Raw genomic sequence first — 19847 nt, 5'->3', positions numbered from 1 at the left:
ATTTAGATCCAACAAAGGAGATTTGGGCTAGTTACTATGACAAAATAATTTATGCGTAATTCCAATCCACATTAACTTTTCTTAACAGTGTTTCATTTCGTGCTCAGCCTGAATAACACGCAGATCATTCATTCGGAGAGAAAGATATTAATTTCCGTTTGCCCTTCCCAGAAAGTACATATTCCGGTGTCCAAATTCAAAAGACTCCAACTTCATGACAATAACTCAGCCTGCTTTCCGTATAAATCAGGGTCACATAATTACTATCATGTGGACAAAAAGAGAAGAATTTGTACGAAATTTACTGGTAACTTCCGGTGACCATACCACATATATTTGTATTCGGCCTAGATCCAGGCCGAAATGCGCCTTAGGCAGTCAATGAATTAACAATATCTTGCTGTACCTAAAGACGGTTAAGAAATGCGTATAGTTGTACACTGTTGGAACATCCATATATATTCAATAATTCCCACGTTTAGTACCGCATCAATAGAGTTTCTTTTGGGTAAGATTGTAGTTGTGTCATCTTTATGAAAATATCATCATTCCGGAGTACATCTAGTATCAAAATAACTAAACAAAATTCACATACATATCTTTAACCAGACAGAGAACTATTAGGTCCAATATAGTGGAGTTTCGAATAATATAATTTTATTCACTATGCATATTTCGTTTCATAGTTTTGTTATATTGGCAACTCATTATTTTTAATATCGACGAATTATCTATTAATTTGTATTGAGCATCCTATTATTTAATTTGACATCGTTCCAATTATCATGATTAAATCCCATCTTTGGTAAGGAAAGTTGAACTCCTTATGATAAACGACTGCACCTTTCCACTAAACCTGAATAGTATATAATTTTATTCGCAACAGTTTAAAAATGTGGTATGATAACATCTTCCTTCAGTACAGTAGATAGTTGTATATTTCTCTTCCAAACTTTATTTCGCTTGATTTGAAAACACGTAATCGTACAACTAAGCGAATTATAGAAAATATTTAGTACTTTTCATGTTTTATGAAAAAAATTTGTTTATGGTCTATTCAATATAAACTCATTCTTTATATTGCGTTACGAGTAATGCTAAGTAGTCGAGCTCGATTTCGGACATAGACCTTGGTGTGTACACCTAATGGACGAGGCATATAAAGTTAATACGTGTGTGTAATCTATGGGGATTTATGAAACACTGAAACAAACTACTAGACGTATTCCACGCATAAATAAAGCAGGAAGATATTATACAGAGTGATATAAATGTGTTATTTTGGTGCGCTCAAAAAGAGAATAACCGTCTAAAAGCATAAGGAGGGTTTAATAACTCTGGAGTTCCGTGCTACCTACACCAATGTCCTAAGTGAATGATAAGTGTTTAGAACCAACAGGGTGCATTGTGAAGGAGATTATGTCCTTGACCACAGTTAACAACAACAGCGAACAACTGCTACATTAAACAACAAGCAGAAAGTGATTCACGAAAACTAAAGGCAGCAATTGGAAACAAAGCTAATTTCAGGGTAAGATATCCAATATCTCGTTCAATAAAAATACCTCAATTCCAAACGGTAGCCTCTTTGTAGATTGGCATTAAATCGAATTCCATTACAAATGTAAGAGCATAACAGTAATAGGAGTAGAACACCATTAATATGCCACGTAGCATTAGAAAAGGTTACTGGCAGGTTACATCAAAGCAGCAGTGAAACTTCAATGAATCTCACAAAGGAACTATACTAATATGTCCAGCAAACGCTGTAGAAAATTATAGTTTACGAATTACACAACATGATTATATGTGGTAATATTTGCTCGAGTCAAAAAATACGGACAGCTAATAACCACATAGTGGAATCTACAGTGGTCGCATTGAACGTTGCGAGGTTGGCCAACGATGGCCTAACGTATCACATCAATGTGTGTCAGTAATCGCTTGTCTTATTCCAAGCGATGGTTCGAGTTTATATGTAGTGGACTCTTCAAGAAGTGTATCACATATAGAATCGACACACAACGGGAAAGAGTTTGTCGGCCTCTAAACTCCCAAATTATGGTTTCCAGTGAGCCATGTTTCGTGCTCAGCTCTTGTACCATTGGACATGATTACGTATAGAGTAAAAGCTGCGGGCATTCAATTTTACATATGATGTCATTATTTTTGTATAATGCCGTGTACTGTAGCCATACAGTGCTCATACACAATGGAACCTGTTCTGCTTCTGTCGTTTTGGGGGAAATCTTATCAATTTGATGACCTTCCATGATTCTGCCAATTTTACTACGTGAGTAACACTGAAAATTCGTGTTCACTTTGGGATACACGAAACGTAGACAGATTTCAACCTCTATCTTTCTTGCAGAACTGATTGGTGCAGTTTACCACAATTAAATATTGTCTAACATAACCATTACTTACAATGCTTATCGTTCAATTCCATATTGGGTCAGATATGCCGTAAGGGTAAAATAATTTAACCTGTCAGTCTGTAAGGTCATGTCACTCTTTTTCTCATATGTCTTACCTTCAAATTGATAATTGGTTCTAAAGTAAATCAAGTTTAAGTTTTGTAATATGGAATCAATAGTGGTGTACGATATCATTCCAAAATATCATTGTAAAAAATAAATACGAATCTTTTCCCATTACAGAACTATAATTCACATTGATTATAATGCATACACTTGTGAGTCAGTAATCGTTTTGAAACTTGAGAAGACAGTTTATTCCTTTTGAGATTTTAAAAGAGATGCAAAAACAGTTCCGCATTGAGTGGTATATAATTCCGATGTAGAATCAGCTACAAAATATAATGTTACTTTTGTGGTCGCCATTCCGCTCTGTGAATTATTGGTCTATCACAAATGCTAAAAGCAAGTGTCAAATTAAGGAATTTAAGATATCAGTAAAGGACATAAAAATAGCAGTACTTATATTGTCAAAACAGTGAATTTATTTTCAAGAAATGATAAAAGCTAGAATAGAATAAAAGCTTTTAAGCAACAGTCTTTCTCACTAGATTCAAAATTGAAGAATAATCAACATTTATTAGTAAAGCGACAACATAAACGTTTATACTAATGTATGCTAAATCCGTGTTCTAAACCAATTTCCTAGTTTAATAGTTGTAGGATCTATTAAGTAGTTCAGTGCATATCAAGTAAGTTAATAAATAAATAAATTAATTAATTAATATAATTATGTTTTACTAGAATGCTAATACATATTAAATTAAAATGTTATTATAGATATTAACAAAATCCTCTTTTCAGAACGAAATTTCTAAAACAAATAACTGGAAATTACAATTATTAAAATTTTTAAAAACCAGGTCAAAATTATTCCTTTCAATATAAGGTGTTTTGAGCTAGAATTTTCATAAATTCCCTTTGTTTCATCAGAATTCGTCATGTGTAATTCAGTTAACAATATGTGTCCCAATTTTGTTAATTGAGCAATGGATCATGTGATTACTGGCCACTTTAATAACCTATCAAGATACATTTTCAACGTTGCACTTACTTGAATAACGGCAGTTCGTATTTATTTTAGGAGGATGCGGTTACAACTGGAAGACGAGCACTTATTGATGTAAGTACATATGCAGCGGAATTCGGAAAATTTGGAGAGTTATTTAGTCAACCTTATAATATGTATTTGTCATGCTCTCTCTTGTTAACTTAGTTAAATTTATATAAAAAATAATATATGGTGTATGGGAAAGTTAACCAGCTATTACTAATATCAAAAAAATACGTTCAATATTTACATTACAGACGTTTGTGAATAAAACATTCAAGTATATTTTGATCACTTACAGAGCAATTTCTAATTGCAAAGTAGTTCTTAATGCATTATTTTTAAATAAACTAATCAGAACAAATATTTATGTATTGAACAAACTTCCAGATACAGCATAACTTTGCCATTTTACACAGGGACATGCTAACGAAAGAAAGAAAGAAAACAAGACAAAAATAACAACAACATAGAAAAAAGAGTGTAAAAGTAAAACTATTCATATATATCGCAGTATTATGTCATTACTGTGTACGTTTACATGGAACACATTTATATATTATTATACTCTTTAACATTTATACCTTTGTAGTAAGTAACATCAAAATAAACAGAATATATGTATACTTCAGTCGATAACTTTTATACCTAATAACCAGACAGTTTCTTTTTACTTTACTAAAACTACTAAAATCTTACATTCACTGTAGATTTCAGAGAAATGTAGTATATATTGCGAATGTATAAACTGTACTAGCAAATGAACTGAAGATTGACAAGAAAATTATTTTATTTTAGTAAGAATGGAAACAAAGGTATATATTTGTATAACATGTGAGGAAAGCAATATAATCTTGTAGGATGTTACCAATACTGGGTATTTTAATTTTAAGAAATTGAGTGATTTTCGGGAGTGGTTGCAACACCAATAACGCAAATTTAACCATATATCAAATACTGAGTAGTCGTAGAGTGTAATAACAATATGAATCAGACATACAATGTATAAAATGCAGACAAAAGTTTCAATATTATTGGATATCATGGTATCAGAATTACAGGTGATCGTAAATGTTACGATATGAGGAGGTAAATGTTTATGTAATTATCAACATAGTTAGGAATGTTTAAATATGAGAAAGCACCTTCCACCAATATATACAGGGTGAAAAGGAAAAAGCAGGCAAATCTATCCCTCTCTACACATTCACATTTAGAGATTACGTCCTAGTGAAACGGTCCTTCCTCGCACTGCGCTATGGGATTCCGAGAAATATTGAAGCCTAGACTAGTTCAATAACAATATTAGCCTTTTGATATATATATTAGTTATATAGATGGATAGATTGTTATAGATGGAGTCATAGATTCAAATTTCCTAGATCGATGGTCTGACAAGACCGGGAAATCAACAAAAGCCGTGTGGATAATGATCCTTTCCTCCGGATGACAAACATATAATTCAACTTGGCAAAGCTAAAACTCATAAACTGTAAGTAAATAGACGCTAGTACATCTTCATCTTAGACCTGAGTTAAGTATCTATATATAAATTTGTAGCATATTTAGACAAGTGAAATTACCTTTTAGAGAATGTATTAGGTTGCTAAAGAATGTATCTTATACTCAGGAATATTACGTTGACTATTATTTATTGCTTTGTTTAATTTCTGATGTACTACTTACTAGCCACTCTTTCAGTACTCTAAAGTAACTTAGGTTATCATAAAATATTTCACACAGCAGAAACTTAATTGAACAAATCTTTACTCGCCAGTATAGTGAGAGAATTATTGAAGCATAGTGACAAAATTATTACTTTATTGCTATAATATCACATTATTTAAGAATACATAACACTATAGAATGTGACGTGCAATAAAATTGCTAGCTTACATAATAGACTGTTTAAAAGATTATGCATTCTTTCTTAATTTGGATATATTTAAAAAGACAAAAAATTAAGTAAAGTACATTAATACTTTTTCAAACCAGTTACGAATAAACAAGAAAACATTTGTTTAAATTTGTAAACTGAGTTTGAAAAAAGAGAAATGATTTCAAGTGCAGTTGTTCTTAAATAGGAAAAATATTCAGCGACAGATGCTATACTGTTCCCAGTGTTTCACCTAGTTCTCATGAGGCGCATTGCTAAATGCAACATGTTATCCAGTTACAAACAACATTCTCTTCGGTTAGCCTGACCCATAAATAGCAGATGCTAGACAGGTGTGCGCGGATTCCTTAATCTTCCGAAAAGTCAGAAGCTCCGCCTTGAGCTAATTATCTAAAGGACACTTATACCGTGTTCCGTGAACGAAACACCCTTAAATGTGCACCGTCTCTGCAAAATGGTCGAAGAAAATTCGCGGAATCAGAGAAAACTCATTATATCCAATCAATTATTATATAATTGCCTAAATAATATTGAATGAAGGTCTTTTCGTCACTTACGTAGTTCCATTCAACGGCTCTACATTTCAAAACGCAGATCGTTCCTTGCTTCTCCTTTTATCTCACGCTGTACCTCAAGGTTATTTTTATCCCATTTCTTCAAACTTTGAGGCAGCAAACAATCCAGGCATACTTAGTACTTCCTCTACTTATAATTTTCAAAGACATAACGCTGATCTACACGAATTCCGTAAATTATATATTCAACAAGTCTACAGATATATCCCATAGACCGAAAATATTGTTAATTAGGTCATAGTTCGTCACTCAATTTCTTCTCTCCATTATAACAAAAGTAAATTTGTTGGTTCCATGGGAAATTCTTTTCCATATGTGAAGAAAAGGAACAGACATTTTGCCCGCGGGTAACACAAAATCTCCCGATCATTACTCCAAACTTCTATTGCAAAAGTATATTTCATTGAAAGTTCTACTTTAATCGTTCAAATATATTGTCATTTTACAATTTGATTGACCGAAGGGTTAGATAAAACAATTGCCATCTGTAATTCGTGTAAATATGTACATTATGCATTGTAAGGAATTTTCGTAAAATAATATGAATAGCGCAAATTATTTTTATATATTTTATTACAAAAAATCCAGATGTATATACATACCTGACAATATTTCAATAGCTTATTATTGTTGATTTGTCTGCTCCCTAATATTTTACGACTATATTGAATCCGCAGCAAATAAGGTATTTATTGTATTCAGACATGAAAATGATTAGAATGGCCTCCTCAAAAAAAAAAAACAAACAATTTAGGAATACACTAATTAACAGTAAAACATATAGTAGAAATACACTGTCATAATTAAAATTATAAATTTTCAGTGTGGAGACAAAACTCATTTTCAATCCGCACTATGATGATTAATGTCAGAATTATATATATATATATATATATATATATATATAGATATATATATATATATATATACTTTACAAGATTTAGAAACATGCCATTTGTTTATATGGCTCACGAGTGAATTTACATCATTGTTACCAGTGATATGAAATACCACAATCAAAATAAAATCAAGAATGTTAGTTGGGTAATCTAACGTTTGTGACAGATATAATATTTCTAGTAACAAATAATGTGACATAAATTCTTTATGGCCGTACAATTATAAAAAAAGAGTTTAAGAGGTTTCTACAACAAATAAGATATTTATGTTATCGTTTCATATATATGATATATACATTATTGAATTTTAGCTGAATGAGTATGAAAAGTGTTGCTAACAATCCAAATTTTCATTAATTTCAGGATTATAACGTAGGAAATCTTACCGTAAGTAGTTTCTTCTTAGAGCTCACACCTTGGTATTTTAATATATTAAATACTGACATCTGCTATTTTCCCACAAGGATTCCCGTAATATAACATATATTTAAAAACATATATAAAAATTCCTTTATCCTTCCATCGGTCGAGGGTGAGGGCAACGCTCACTTTTGCATTTCTGGAGCTGCCATTGGTCGTTGTATTGTCCTACGGACGTGTGGTTCCATCTAGCTGTTATTTGTAATAATACAAACGGAATTTAGGATATTGATGTTGGTTTATCCGTATACGCGACTGTTCCACGTGTTGAAAAGCCATGTAACAGTGATCATGAGAGTGGAAGTGAACTATCTGGAGATAAAGGCGATATAAATAAAGAACTCGTAGTTCCTCGTGAATAGTATTTGAGAAGAAACCAGATGACTATCGGAACGCTCAGCAACCACAACAACGATCGTGTAGGGGGCGCAGGGACATACTCATCCATCCACGAGGAGTAAAGGAAGCTACTATAAAAAACACAGTCTCTGTTCTAGACTTATGGAAACCTTCCTTCCATGATGCTCTAATCGAATAAATAACGAATAACGAATACAAGAGAAAGAGTGGTATTGTAGATAATGCCAATATATAATCTTCATAGTGTTTTCATGCTTACTATGAAATTTAATAAAGCAAAGGACAAAAACAGTATGACAGATCGAAATGAAAGAAGAAAATAAATTGTCGTTCCAAAATGTGTCGTTGTCTCCAGATGAGCGCCGCGCTCACCACTGGACCGATGACGTGACCGAAATAGGCTCGACCGATGAAAAGTTAAAAACATCAAATTTAAAACTTATAAAGGAAATAGGGAAACATTGTTTTTGGTCTAATTCATTTGGATTTTCCATCATGTTATGGGATTGAAATGAAACGAAATACAAAACATACAAACATATTACTTCTATACACGAGATATATTATGTTTTGCGAAAGTTTTTCGAACTGAATCAAGCTTTTTGATTCAAATAATATAATTATTGTAGATATATTGGTTTTCCCATATTATTAGTTCTAAATTTATACATAATTCAATATTTCATATGAATTTTACTATTTTGTTTTCTCTGAATAATGAAAGCCGTTATAACTAGACATTCGAAAGTTTTCGAAATTCTCTTCAGCAGACGATTCCTCATTTTTAATTTTCTGTAATTCTTAATAACTTATCTAACCTGATGTAACCGAACTATTCTGTTAATACGTGTTCATACATATAGTAATAATTGTACAAGAATGTCAACATTTCAATTTAACTTGCATCTTCCTCAATCCTCACACGTGCGTACCTTGAACATTTTCTGCATTTTCGACCGCTATCTTTCTTCTTTGGATACTATATAACGTCCCAGAACCCGGCAAATGGGAGAAGGGAGGGATAAGCGAGTGTGAATAAGTTGAGAAACAGAGATTTCATCTTTCACGCCAATTTGAAGTAGAAGCAAACTCATAAACACATCCAGTTAACGCTTATAAGCCGAGATACAAGGTACAAATTGAATATCACAAACGAGCTAACATTCTTCTTCTTTTTCCTTCCCAAACCAAGACCTTTGACTTACTTTTTTTAAAAATATTAGTTATTTTTTATTGCAATCTCATGCCCTAAAGACTGTAGAGCTCGTCGTCATCCCAGATACTTTTCTATTCTACTAGTGAGCTATATATCCCAGGTTAATGATTATCGCATATTTCGCCAAAACAATTACCAAAATATTCCAACTGAATGCAAATGCGTTAGAATATATACTAATTTTTGGTTTCAAAACGGGCTTATTCCATATTATTCTGGTGCTATTTGTTATGGGTATAACTAGGTCTTAATTCTTAAATAAATTCACATTTTGAATTTACCTAATTCATGTATCGAAAAAAATATAATTGTATTATCATGTAAAGTAAATTGTGTGTTCATACATATTGCATGTTTACTTATTGAAACAAATAAAAATATATTGTTCTGTTTTTGAAATTTGCATCACACTAAATGATATATGCTAGAATTATAAATTTTATTTGTTATAATAGGTGCCTGACAAGACATAAATGATTACAATTACAGAACTGAACATCAATTTTGACATAGAAAAATTAGAATCGTGTATATCCTGAGCTACGTATTCCAGAGGTGTATTTTACCATGTGGTTTATATACGGGCCAACAAGGCAAAAACATTTTCTGGTGGGGGACCGTGACGAAGAAATTTGCTCGCTATCATAACCACATATGCTCCATGGATCACATGTTATGTCACCATTCAGGCCATTTAAGTAAACGCTCTAGGATGAAATCTTACACGTTTGTCGCTAAATATAATTCTGTATTCTCTAATGGAAATGTGACGTCTGGCATTGTCTTTAGGTTGGGCATAGCTTTGAACTCTAGATCCTACACATTATAAAGGTTGCTGTTACAATTATTCTGGATATTCATTGCTACTTTTGAAAGTCAAAGATGATTTGGTTAATGTCAGTAGTTTCAGAATTAAATTGAACTTATCGTGAACTACCCTAAATTGTATTGCACCATAAATAACACTAATATGTTAACTCCTGTGATTAACACGTCAGTACACGTCCCCCAATTGTAACATGAGGACAAGCCATGACGGCTTTTCGCTCACGCATGTTTTGATAGTTAATTTGAGTATTTTTACATTTTTATTGAGAGTGAAAAATTTATTCTATGAAATTTTGGCTTCTTAGCTTATTATGGACACTTTCAGTACCTAAAAAGGATTAACCTAAAGATTTTGAGAAAGTTTTTGTTGTTTTCACAGTTTTTGAATTTTCTATTACTACACGAGAACACGCCACGTTAGCATATTGCTGCACTCTTGGATTTACAAAGTAACGCCAGAATACGCGCTGTGAGCAAAATGCCGCATTTGCTATTTGGGCTATAGAAAATTTTCTCCGTCATATTGACACACGTTTTATTATTACAAATACAAAAAAATGTACAAAAAAGCATCATTAATGTATTAGAACAGTGATGTTATGAAACTAGTCCAGTGAAATTTAGAACGTATATTTACATGTCACCGTCTCCGTCCTTATCGTTTACAGCTGGTCCTTGGCCACGCTCGGTGCAGTTTGTATATGATGGTCCTATGTTTCTTGCATTTCGGAGTGTTGAGTTGATGCATAAGACTATAGTTTTCCTGTTTTTTCTACGAGGGCAGATACCGCAAACTCTATTGTGACCTCGCTGATCAGGTGCTGCTTGAGGTTCTTGTCTAGCTGGCTGAAGTTGGAATATTTCAACTAGCCGGTCCTTTATTGACCTTGCGATTGGATAGTTTGCAGCTATTCTTCTTTGCGCATGATCCATAATAAGCTGTCGACCAAGTGATTTCAAGAAGTCTTTTATTGCAGGCTTGTTGAATTCATTATCTCCCATATTGTTGGCTTTCCAAATAACAAACGAATTTATTCCACCAACATGCAATTCAAAGAAAAACATTGTTAGTGGCCAGCGATTTGATACACTCGATACGCTATACTCTTTTTGCATGACGTCACTGACATCTATACCACATTTGTTTTTCTGGTAGAAGGTAATTGATGGTTTGCATGCATCACCTGTACTTTCACCAATCTCATCGTCCCCATGTCATGTGGAAAGTAATACAATATACTTGTTCTTTGCAGCTTTGTACGATACTAGTGACACCTGTTGTTCTACTCTTCAAACAATACGTTTAAAGAATGAGCAAACGGCTTTTAAAATACACCACTTAACACTAGAACATGCCCGTTAGCAGCCTGCTCACAACAGTCTTTACGTGGTTACACGTGCTGTTAGCAATTTGCTCACGGTGACCATTACACACACTTCCACTCCAGAACCATGTACGTGACTGGCAAAACCGGTCAGGGTCAGATAGAGGTGGGGTGGGTAGGGGATAACTCGGCCCCTCCGCTTCTATTGTCTTAGAATAAGGAAAGTATAGGTGTTTTTGAAAAACTGCGGCAATTTGCCGCGGGTGCGTGTAACGACGAGTTAACCAGAACTCTTTATTTTTTTATTAAATCACACCTTCGATCTTAAATCTTCCGACAATATTCTCTCTAATTCTTCCCCAATCTATATGTTTATATCTTCAATCTAATAATTGTCCTTACGACGTATATTCAAAATCCTTAATTCACGTTGCTTACCTTAGTAACCACTTAAACTACAGTACAACACATGCTACAAAACTTACGCTATACAACATGTGTATTCTAGCGTGACACTTCCTGCCATCATTCATGTTGTCACTAATGGCACCCTACACAATCACACTGGGTGTTTGTCCGGTATAGCGCTCAACAATACAAGTGAGAGATGCGATTCAGCACTTTAGTGTCATACGCTTTTGCGACCATCATTGTGGGGCATGTTAACACGGACTTGTCAGAAAGGCTCTACATTTGCCATTCAGCAAGCCAATTACGGTGTCTGTTTGTCCACAGCAGTATGATATATTTGTGGTTTCTTGTGATTAAAATCCCTGGCAAATATACGTGAGACGCCAATGTAACCTTCAGCAAACCACGTCAAATAGTCGACGCAGCATAGCAACAGCCGAAAATGTTCCAGGGTTTAGCCAACAATCTGGATACCACTGTCTTGTTAGTTAATGCAACCTGGACGAGGTATTTGTTATCGTGGGCTTTCGTCACACTACGTGACCAAATAGTATTGCACGAGACTCTAGTGTTTACTGTTTCCACACACGCATTACTGTAGTCGTAATTGACCTTTACGAGCAGCAATTTAGCGATAACGTACAGCAAATTGCCCCTGACCGATCATTCTTTCCAGTTCGAATTCCCTACATCGCAAACATTGCATCCTTTTATGTCGACTAACAATATTGAGAACGTCGTATGTTTATATAGCGCTATCTACTAGTTCCACATGTGCGTTGTAGCACAGGACCATTAATATCAAAAATGAGATGGCGATGCCGACCGTAAGCGGATGTCATCTGGATAACATTTTAATCCCTTTTTCCTAAATCATAATTATATATATTCACAGGCCTTCGATTGACTCGGCTGAAAGTATTACTTTGCAGGTGTTGAAGTGGATATAAACGGAAATGTATTTACGAGGTCATTTTATTAGTTACCATGCTTAAACTTCTTAGCAGGGAAGATTCTTCTTTTAAATACCGAGATTCATCTTTTATATACGTACTATAAATACTTTTGTAAGTATATAGGGGAAATATCTTACAATAATTCTTGTTTTACTTATAAAGTCTTTCTATGAAAAGTGAAAGAGTAATTTTGTTAGACTTTTCATATGTTCCTTTCTATATAATGTTATAATTTTTATTTTTGAGCACGTGATAATTGTATAGTTAATGTTTAATTATATTTTATTGGAGCTATATCGTAAAATTGATTATATGTTCCGAATTTTAAATTAATAGTATAATTTTGTTGTATGGAAATTACGTTGAAATACTTTGTTTCGTTCTAAATTAAAATAGAACTAATACATTGATGAACGATAATTAAGAATAAAAGATTATACTGAAATTATACTAAATGCTATACTATATAATATTAAGTAAATACTACGTAGTTTTAATTCTTAGTATTTTAAGGAGCTGAAATATACTTCCACCTAAGGATGTTCTCGGATATATACGGACAAATTTGCAAATCTAAAAGAGAGCATTATGATAAAATGTGATTTTGTTTCATTATTTTAACTACATAATGTGCGTTTAACAAATATTCTATATCTACAAGAAAAATAACACTTTTATATCTCTATATGTTTAGGAAAACGAAAAGGAATATCTGGTTAAATGTTTTGGTCCTAATGGTCCGGTAAGTGTTATTTTTTGCGCTACTGCAATATTTAATCACTAAACAATCTATGATATTTGATGAATTTAAAAAACTTAATGAATATTTTAATTTTTACTGTCTACTTTTGTTATTTTGTTAGAATATTTCAACAGACACCTTTACTACTTAAAAAAATAACATTAGGAAACTTTTTATACATATATACGAGTGCTATCAAGAAAGTAGATTACGTTTTCGTCTGTGTCCGCTAGGGGCGGGGCTAGCGCGGCCATCTTGGAGTCAGAGCGTTGCGCAGCTCAGTCGGCATCTAGCCGTGCTAGTGAGAGGTTCGTGCTGTGCTCCGTTAAGATACTGTGACGGTTTGAAATGTCTGCGTTAATTGAAAATCCCGCGAGCTTCGAGGTGCGTGCAGTAATAAGGTTTCTGACAGCAAAAAACTGTAAACCGATAGAAATCTATCGGCAGCTGTGTGAAGTGTATGGGGACAACATTATCACTGAAGGTGGAGTGCGACAGTGGGTCATAAGATTTAAAAATGGCCGAACCAATGTTCACGACGAAGATCGAAGTGGGAGACCCAGCAAAGTGACTGCCGAACTTGTTGAAAAAGTCGATGTTAAAGTCCGTGAAAATCGAAAGTTCACAATAACGGAACTTTCTTTGAGTTTTCCACAAATTTCGCGAAGTTTGTTGCACGAAATCATCAGCGAAAAGCTTGGTTACCACAAGTTTTGTGCAAGATGGATTCCAAAAATCTTGACAGAGGACCACAAAAATCAGCGAATGGCTGCAGCGTTGCACTTTTTGGACGCCTACAATAAGGATGGTGACTCTTTACTCGATCGCATCGTTACTGGTGACGAAACATGGGTGAAACACGTGAACTGTGAAACGAAATTGCAATCAATGCAGTGGGGGCACACAGGTTCTCCCCAAAAACCCAAGAAATGCATGCAAACAATGTCGGCAAGGAAGATGATGGCGACTGTTTTTTGGGACAGAAAAGGTGTGATTTTGGTGGACTTCCTGGAAAGAGGCACTACAATAAACGCTCAAAGGTATTGCCAAACTCTGCAAAACCTCAGAAGAGCAATTCAAAACAAGCGCAGAGGAATGTTGAGCTCTAAGATCTTGTTGATTCACGACAACGCCCGGCCCCACACGGCAAATGTCACGCGTGAAGTTCTTAAACCTTTTCAGTGGGAGTTGTTTCCTCATCCGCCGTACAGTCCCGACCTGGCACCGAGCGACTTCCACCTATTCCCAGCAATGAAGAAGTGACTGGCTATGCAGCGTTTTGATGACGACGAACAGCTGCAAGAAGAGGTAACGAAGTGGTTGAAGTTGCAGGCGGCCGAATTTTTCGGCGAAGGAATTTCCAAGCTCGTACATCGCTACGATAAATGCCTTAATTTGAATGGTGACTATGTCGAAAAGTAGTATTTGTGTGTGGCTGTCATCTGTATATAATAAAATTTGTTTCCTATACTTTGTTGATTTTTTATTCCAAAACGTAATCTACTTTCTGGATAGCCCTCGTATATTAAATAACTACCCAATAAATGATAATTTGTGTAATAGATATGTCATCAGTCACATTAACTTTTAGTAACAAAAATGCAAATTTTTACTTTTTTTGTATTCACTTTTTTTTTGAATGTGATGGCAATCGTATACAAAATAAGAAGCGAAAAAAACATTGAAAATTTCGTAAGATATTTTTCGGAAACATTGTTAAAATAAAAAAAACACATGTGTTATTTTTTAAATTTAAAGCACATCCTTTTAAATTGAAAGCACGTCTCTAATGACTATATGGGACAATATATTTCTTCACATTTATAATAGTATGTATGTAAAGAACAAATTGAATGTTTTAAAATTTTACTCAGAAGAACTGCGTAATGGTAACTAAATACTCTAGAATCCAATACATTACGTTGTTGCTGTACAAATATCTAAAATATAGTGGCCATTGAAAATATTATAACACTATCTGATATGTATGTATTGTACATGTTCAAATGTCTAGCAGAAAATTTGATGGTATCCTAGTTATAATAGTAAATTAAGCTCCCAAAAAACAAATGCCACTGTTATATAATAGCTGATCGAGTCCTTGTTCTGCTGAAGTCAAAAACCACTTTATCTTTCTCGGAAAGCAAAATAATACGTGCATAATTTGTGTTGTTTATTTGATAACAATTACTTTTTAATTTGTAATGAACATTGGAAGTCAGCTTGAAAGATATAGTAATGCAGTAAACTTTACGTATATTACAGGAAAACTTTGTAGCAGAAGTTAAAACCAAAAACATTGCAGAATTTTTGGTACGTATTGTCTACTTCATATCTGTCAATATTTGTACCAATGTAATTGTGCATAGTGCACAATCTATTGAGCATTTATTTTCCTAATGTTGGTGTCGATAGCGATATTTATACGTTTAGCTTCTGGCTGTATTTAGAGAATATTCTAAAATAAAATTTTATTAAGCATTTGTCACTGGAAAGACGTATTTTATATTGATAAATTTCAGGCATATAATCTCGTTCTATTCTCGTAAAGATCGCTATTTAGTTTGCGCTGCAGCAGTATTCTCCATAGATTCTTATTAAAGTGTGTGGACTTCCTTAATAAACATTATATCATGGACTGTATCAACAGCATTATGTATAAGTCTTACATCGAACCATAACGAGTTAATGAGCTACAGAAAAAAACAAGATAATTAAGCATATCAAAATGAGAGTAAAGGGACTATATGAACCAGTGTATAAAAGTGATAGTAACAAGCTAAGGAGCTTTTCAGAAGCGTCAGCATTATAAGTTTAAACACACACTTCTTTCAAATCGGAGAAATGGCACATTCCAAGTTAGAGGAAATTCAGAATTATGGCAGCTTTAATAAGTAATTCGTAAAACACAAACGCATACGTGCAATGGCTGTATAAAAGACACCACGTGGAAATTTATTGTGGTTTAAGATACAATTCCCAGACAATATTCAAACAGGATTCTCAAATATGTTCTCATTCCAAGCTTGTGCATAGTAAATAATACATACGAATGAAAAGCAATGAAAGCAAAATGATAAAGCTGAAATTTTGAAGCATCGGTAATACCAAACGTGACAATTCCCTGTGTTCAGAAAAACACGTGATGAAAGTTTGTCACGTTTATATCATAAAATCGGAAAAATATTCCACAATAAAATATATTGCAGCGTTCATTATTTGGAACATAAAAAACTTTGAAAATTACGGGCTATAGCCGTTGGACGTCTTGCCTAAGTATTAATTGTCCAGTGTTTCAATGTTTACCTGCTGTCTACTTGGGTCCACACTGAAATCTCAGCATGTCGGGAGATTATATATTGTCATTATCTAAAGCATTATAGTATCACTTCGATTTTTTTTTAACATATAATGAATATGGATATTTTAATTGGGCATTTGCACCTCAGATCAATATGAATATTCTATCTTACTTGTATGTTTGATGAATCACCTCTTTAAGAAAATTAGAAGTAGCTACCAGAGAATAGAGCTGAAAAGTTTTCCCGTTTACGGTGTGTTGCAGCGGTTATCAATATTCTTGCAGTTAAGGCGTCCACCAACCTCAAAAATCTGAACGCGTCTCATCTTTCAACCAATTAAATGCGTCATCAACATAAATACAGGGATACATGTGTACCTCAAGTAAAGACTGTCACTGCGATGGTCTTTGTTTTCTTATTAATCACTAACGGAAATATCACATTAAAACAGACGTTTTAAAGAGACGATAGGAAATAACAGAGCTCATCTTTTTCTTGCAATTCATTATTCTTTGTATAAATTTGGATTCAATCACCATCATGATTGAAAATCTGATTTCTCAGAGATAAATAGTTGCAAAAGGAAGGAGCAACCGTAAGGTTCTCTTGCCTAATTCTGGAACCTCATTCTTCAATGAGCTCTAAAATTCTAACAAATATTCATACAACTTTGGCTTCAATGTGCTGTCTGAAGAAAGATTAATAAGCTCATTCTCTTCCCTTGTGGTCAAATTTGGTAGATTCTATGCGTTAAATGATATCATGACTCAGTTGTGTTAAGGTTTCATCAAACAGTAATTATATTTCTTCATTTAGCTGGTCCCTTGTTCCTTCTAATAGCTTGCTTAGAGTAGGAAAGCAATCAGTAATTTCCCCATATGAAATCCTTCTCTTGCAAAGCAGCAACTTCCTTTCTGAAGCCTGAAAACTGAGAAATGCTTCTATCATTTCTTTGTAAGGGCACATTAATACATCTACTTCTCAAAAATATCACAATTGATTGCCAGCTTCTGAATAGAGGCAGACTTGATGGAATGTTCAGCAATGGGATGATATTCATAAAAAAGATACGAGTACAGTATGTGTTTAAGGTCAATAATAGGGCAAATTAAGTTACCATATTATAACCAACATGAGTTGCAATATTACAGGAAAGAAATAAGTTCATCTCGCATATTAGGACACAATTCTAAAACAAATATGGCTATTTTGGGGCGAATTTTGATCTAGTTCATTGAGTACTGATATCCTTGAAAGCAAAGGATTCCTTGTGTATACTGCAGTGAGAGCAGAGTGCATTAGGGACTGTCTTACGAATGAAAGTCTTAAGCATGTAATGCTTAATAACCTAAAATAAAGCGGTTAACACCTCTACATATTCCTATACATTTCCCCTGTGCAGTTTGTGTTCTGATATGACCATGTCCACAGTTTCAAAACAATTCATTTTCTATATTTCCAACTGCGATTTTCTCACAAAACAAAAGATCATCCAAGAATTAATGATTATCGTGTATCAGTTTCACATAGCAAATGAACGTCGCTTCATTATTGGTATCAGTTACATCACCGAAGTGAATCGCGAATCCCTTCCGCCTTAGTTCCCGGATTAATTGTTCATTTATATCATCGGCAATGCTGTTATTCGACAGCAAATTTGCCAATCATAATCGAGACTACATCAATTGTCTGCCGTATAATCAGTTCCTCAGTTATAGTGTGATATTTCGCTCATTCTGATACACGATATGCTACTTGGTACGATCCTAGAAGAGCTTTCCCGTCAAAGGTATTTGCAGATAAACTGCATTTTTTTCACTTCAGTTGCTTTCCGGGAAAAGTAAATTCTTACCTTGTAAATTAGTGTTCATATTTTCTAAATGCAACTTAAACTTATTGAGAACCATGCTATTTGAAGCCAAAGCTTTCTGACAAATTACATGCTGAGGCCTTTCTTCATTACTATCAGTATTATTGATGAAACGGAAGTTCAAATAACTTTCATTATATCATATACTTCTGTTTTTGTTGTTCTATTCCAATATTTTCTAAATTATTAAATTCATGTTACTTTGCCGTCTTTCTTATAAACGTATCTATAACAAATCTGTCTACAAGAAGCGATCTATTTTATTGTAATTAAGACAAAACCATTGCACATAAAATACTTCCAGCTACTTTCTTTCTGTTTACTGTCAAAACAAATGTTTCCTTGTATTTTCTTCTAAGAGTTGCCAAATACAAAAAATAAAAAGAAAACTACTGGCAACGAAATAAGGAAAACAACGAGTTGAACTGAAACATCATTAAAAATTCGACCGATTTAAATAAAACAAATAAAACTGTTCCTTAATGGTGGTCCCTAAAACTGGTTCCTAGAAAATATTCAAACTCAAGAATCGTCATAAGATTAATAATAGAATATCTCGCAAACAAGAAGTCATGCAAAATTCCAACATCATTGGAGAAGACACATCATTCCTCAGAGATAAAGTTGAAGATCGTAACTGGAAACCGAATAAGCCATATATACGTTCCAGCCAAAGTTGAAAGGACCATCTCTGATCGTGCGTGGAACAGAGGTGATAAAATTTAGTCCACTATGTGCTACTAAAGAAGAAGATGCAGACTTACGTATGCGTGTTGCATCATCAATATGTTCCTTTGTAGAATCTTCTTTTCCGAAAGTTCTCACGCCTAAGCTGACAACATTCCCTGCCTCAGTTTGAAAACTTCTGGTGTATGGTGATTAGGTACATCTGAGATAGAAGAATAGGAGAATAATTGAAAGACATACAATTGTTTTACAAAATTCTTGCAAGTACTTGGGTTTTTGAGTAGATGCATCGAAGTTGACCAAGATTATAATACATCAAATTGCGGATCCGCCAAACATATCAAATAACAATTTAGTCAAATACAACTTTTAATTATATACTATCATTATTAACAGACAAAAATCACATCCAAAAAAAAAAATAAACGTCCAGACAAAGCAGGGACTTGTAATACTATTCAGTTCAAAATATTTTGTCGTTTTGAATTATATCGAGGCATTTTGTGGCATACAAAGCGACAACTATGTTTATTGCACTTTATAGTTGTACGAAGCAGGATTCCGTAATCTGAAGGTAAGACGCAGATTAAAATATGACACAACAATTGTGAGAAGAATATTCGGACCCCACTATTTTTATTCTTATCAAGGCTAATAAGCTTGGGTGTTCAGTTCATGTTTACAAAATTTAGTTAAGTAGGAACACTTCTTAGTTTTTAACTGGAAATCCAATTGGCAGACGCTCATTAGGAACAAGTAAGCTGAGATGGAGCGAAAATATTAAGATGGATCCCGCAAAAACGGAAATACAAAATTTGAACTGGATCAAAT

General features: G+C 33.8%; 2 protein-coding genes across 2 annotated transcripts in view; both read left to right on the top strand.

Annotated features, from left to right (window-relative positions):
- The window catches only part of LOC145661489 (uncharacterized), a 147646-nt gene extending 138278 nt beyond the window's left edge, over window positions 1-9368 (top strand). The window contains exons 19-21 of the mRNA XM_081726805.1: window positions 3562-3600; window positions 7263-7286; window positions 9351-9368. Coding sequence (XP_081582931.1) covers window positions 3562-3600; window positions 7263-7286; window positions 9351-9368 — 81 coding nt within the window. The remainder of the gene's footprint in view (window positions 1-3561; window positions 3601-7262; window positions 7287-9350) is intronic.
- Window positions 9369-13115: 3747 nt separating this feature from the next.
- Window positions 13116-19847, top strand: part of LOC145662484 (uncharacterized) — a 534791-nt gene continuing 528059 nt past the window's right edge. Inside the window, exons 1-2 of the mRNA XM_081728093.1 lie at window positions 13116-13157; window positions 15423-15470. The gene's annotated coding sequence lies outside the window, so the exon portion shown is untranslated. The remainder of the gene's footprint in view (window positions 13158-15422; window positions 15471-19847) is intronic.

Source organism: Thermobia domestica, chromosome 10 (genome assembly GCF_964235325.1).
Source record: "Thermobia domestica chromosome 10, izTheDome1.hap1.1, whole genome shotgun sequence".
Taxonomy (NCBI): Eukaryota; Metazoa; Arthropoda; class Insecta; order Zygentoma; family Lepismatidae; genus Thermobia; species Thermobia domestica.
This window is presented reverse-complemented; position numbering and strand designations above follow the sequence as displayed.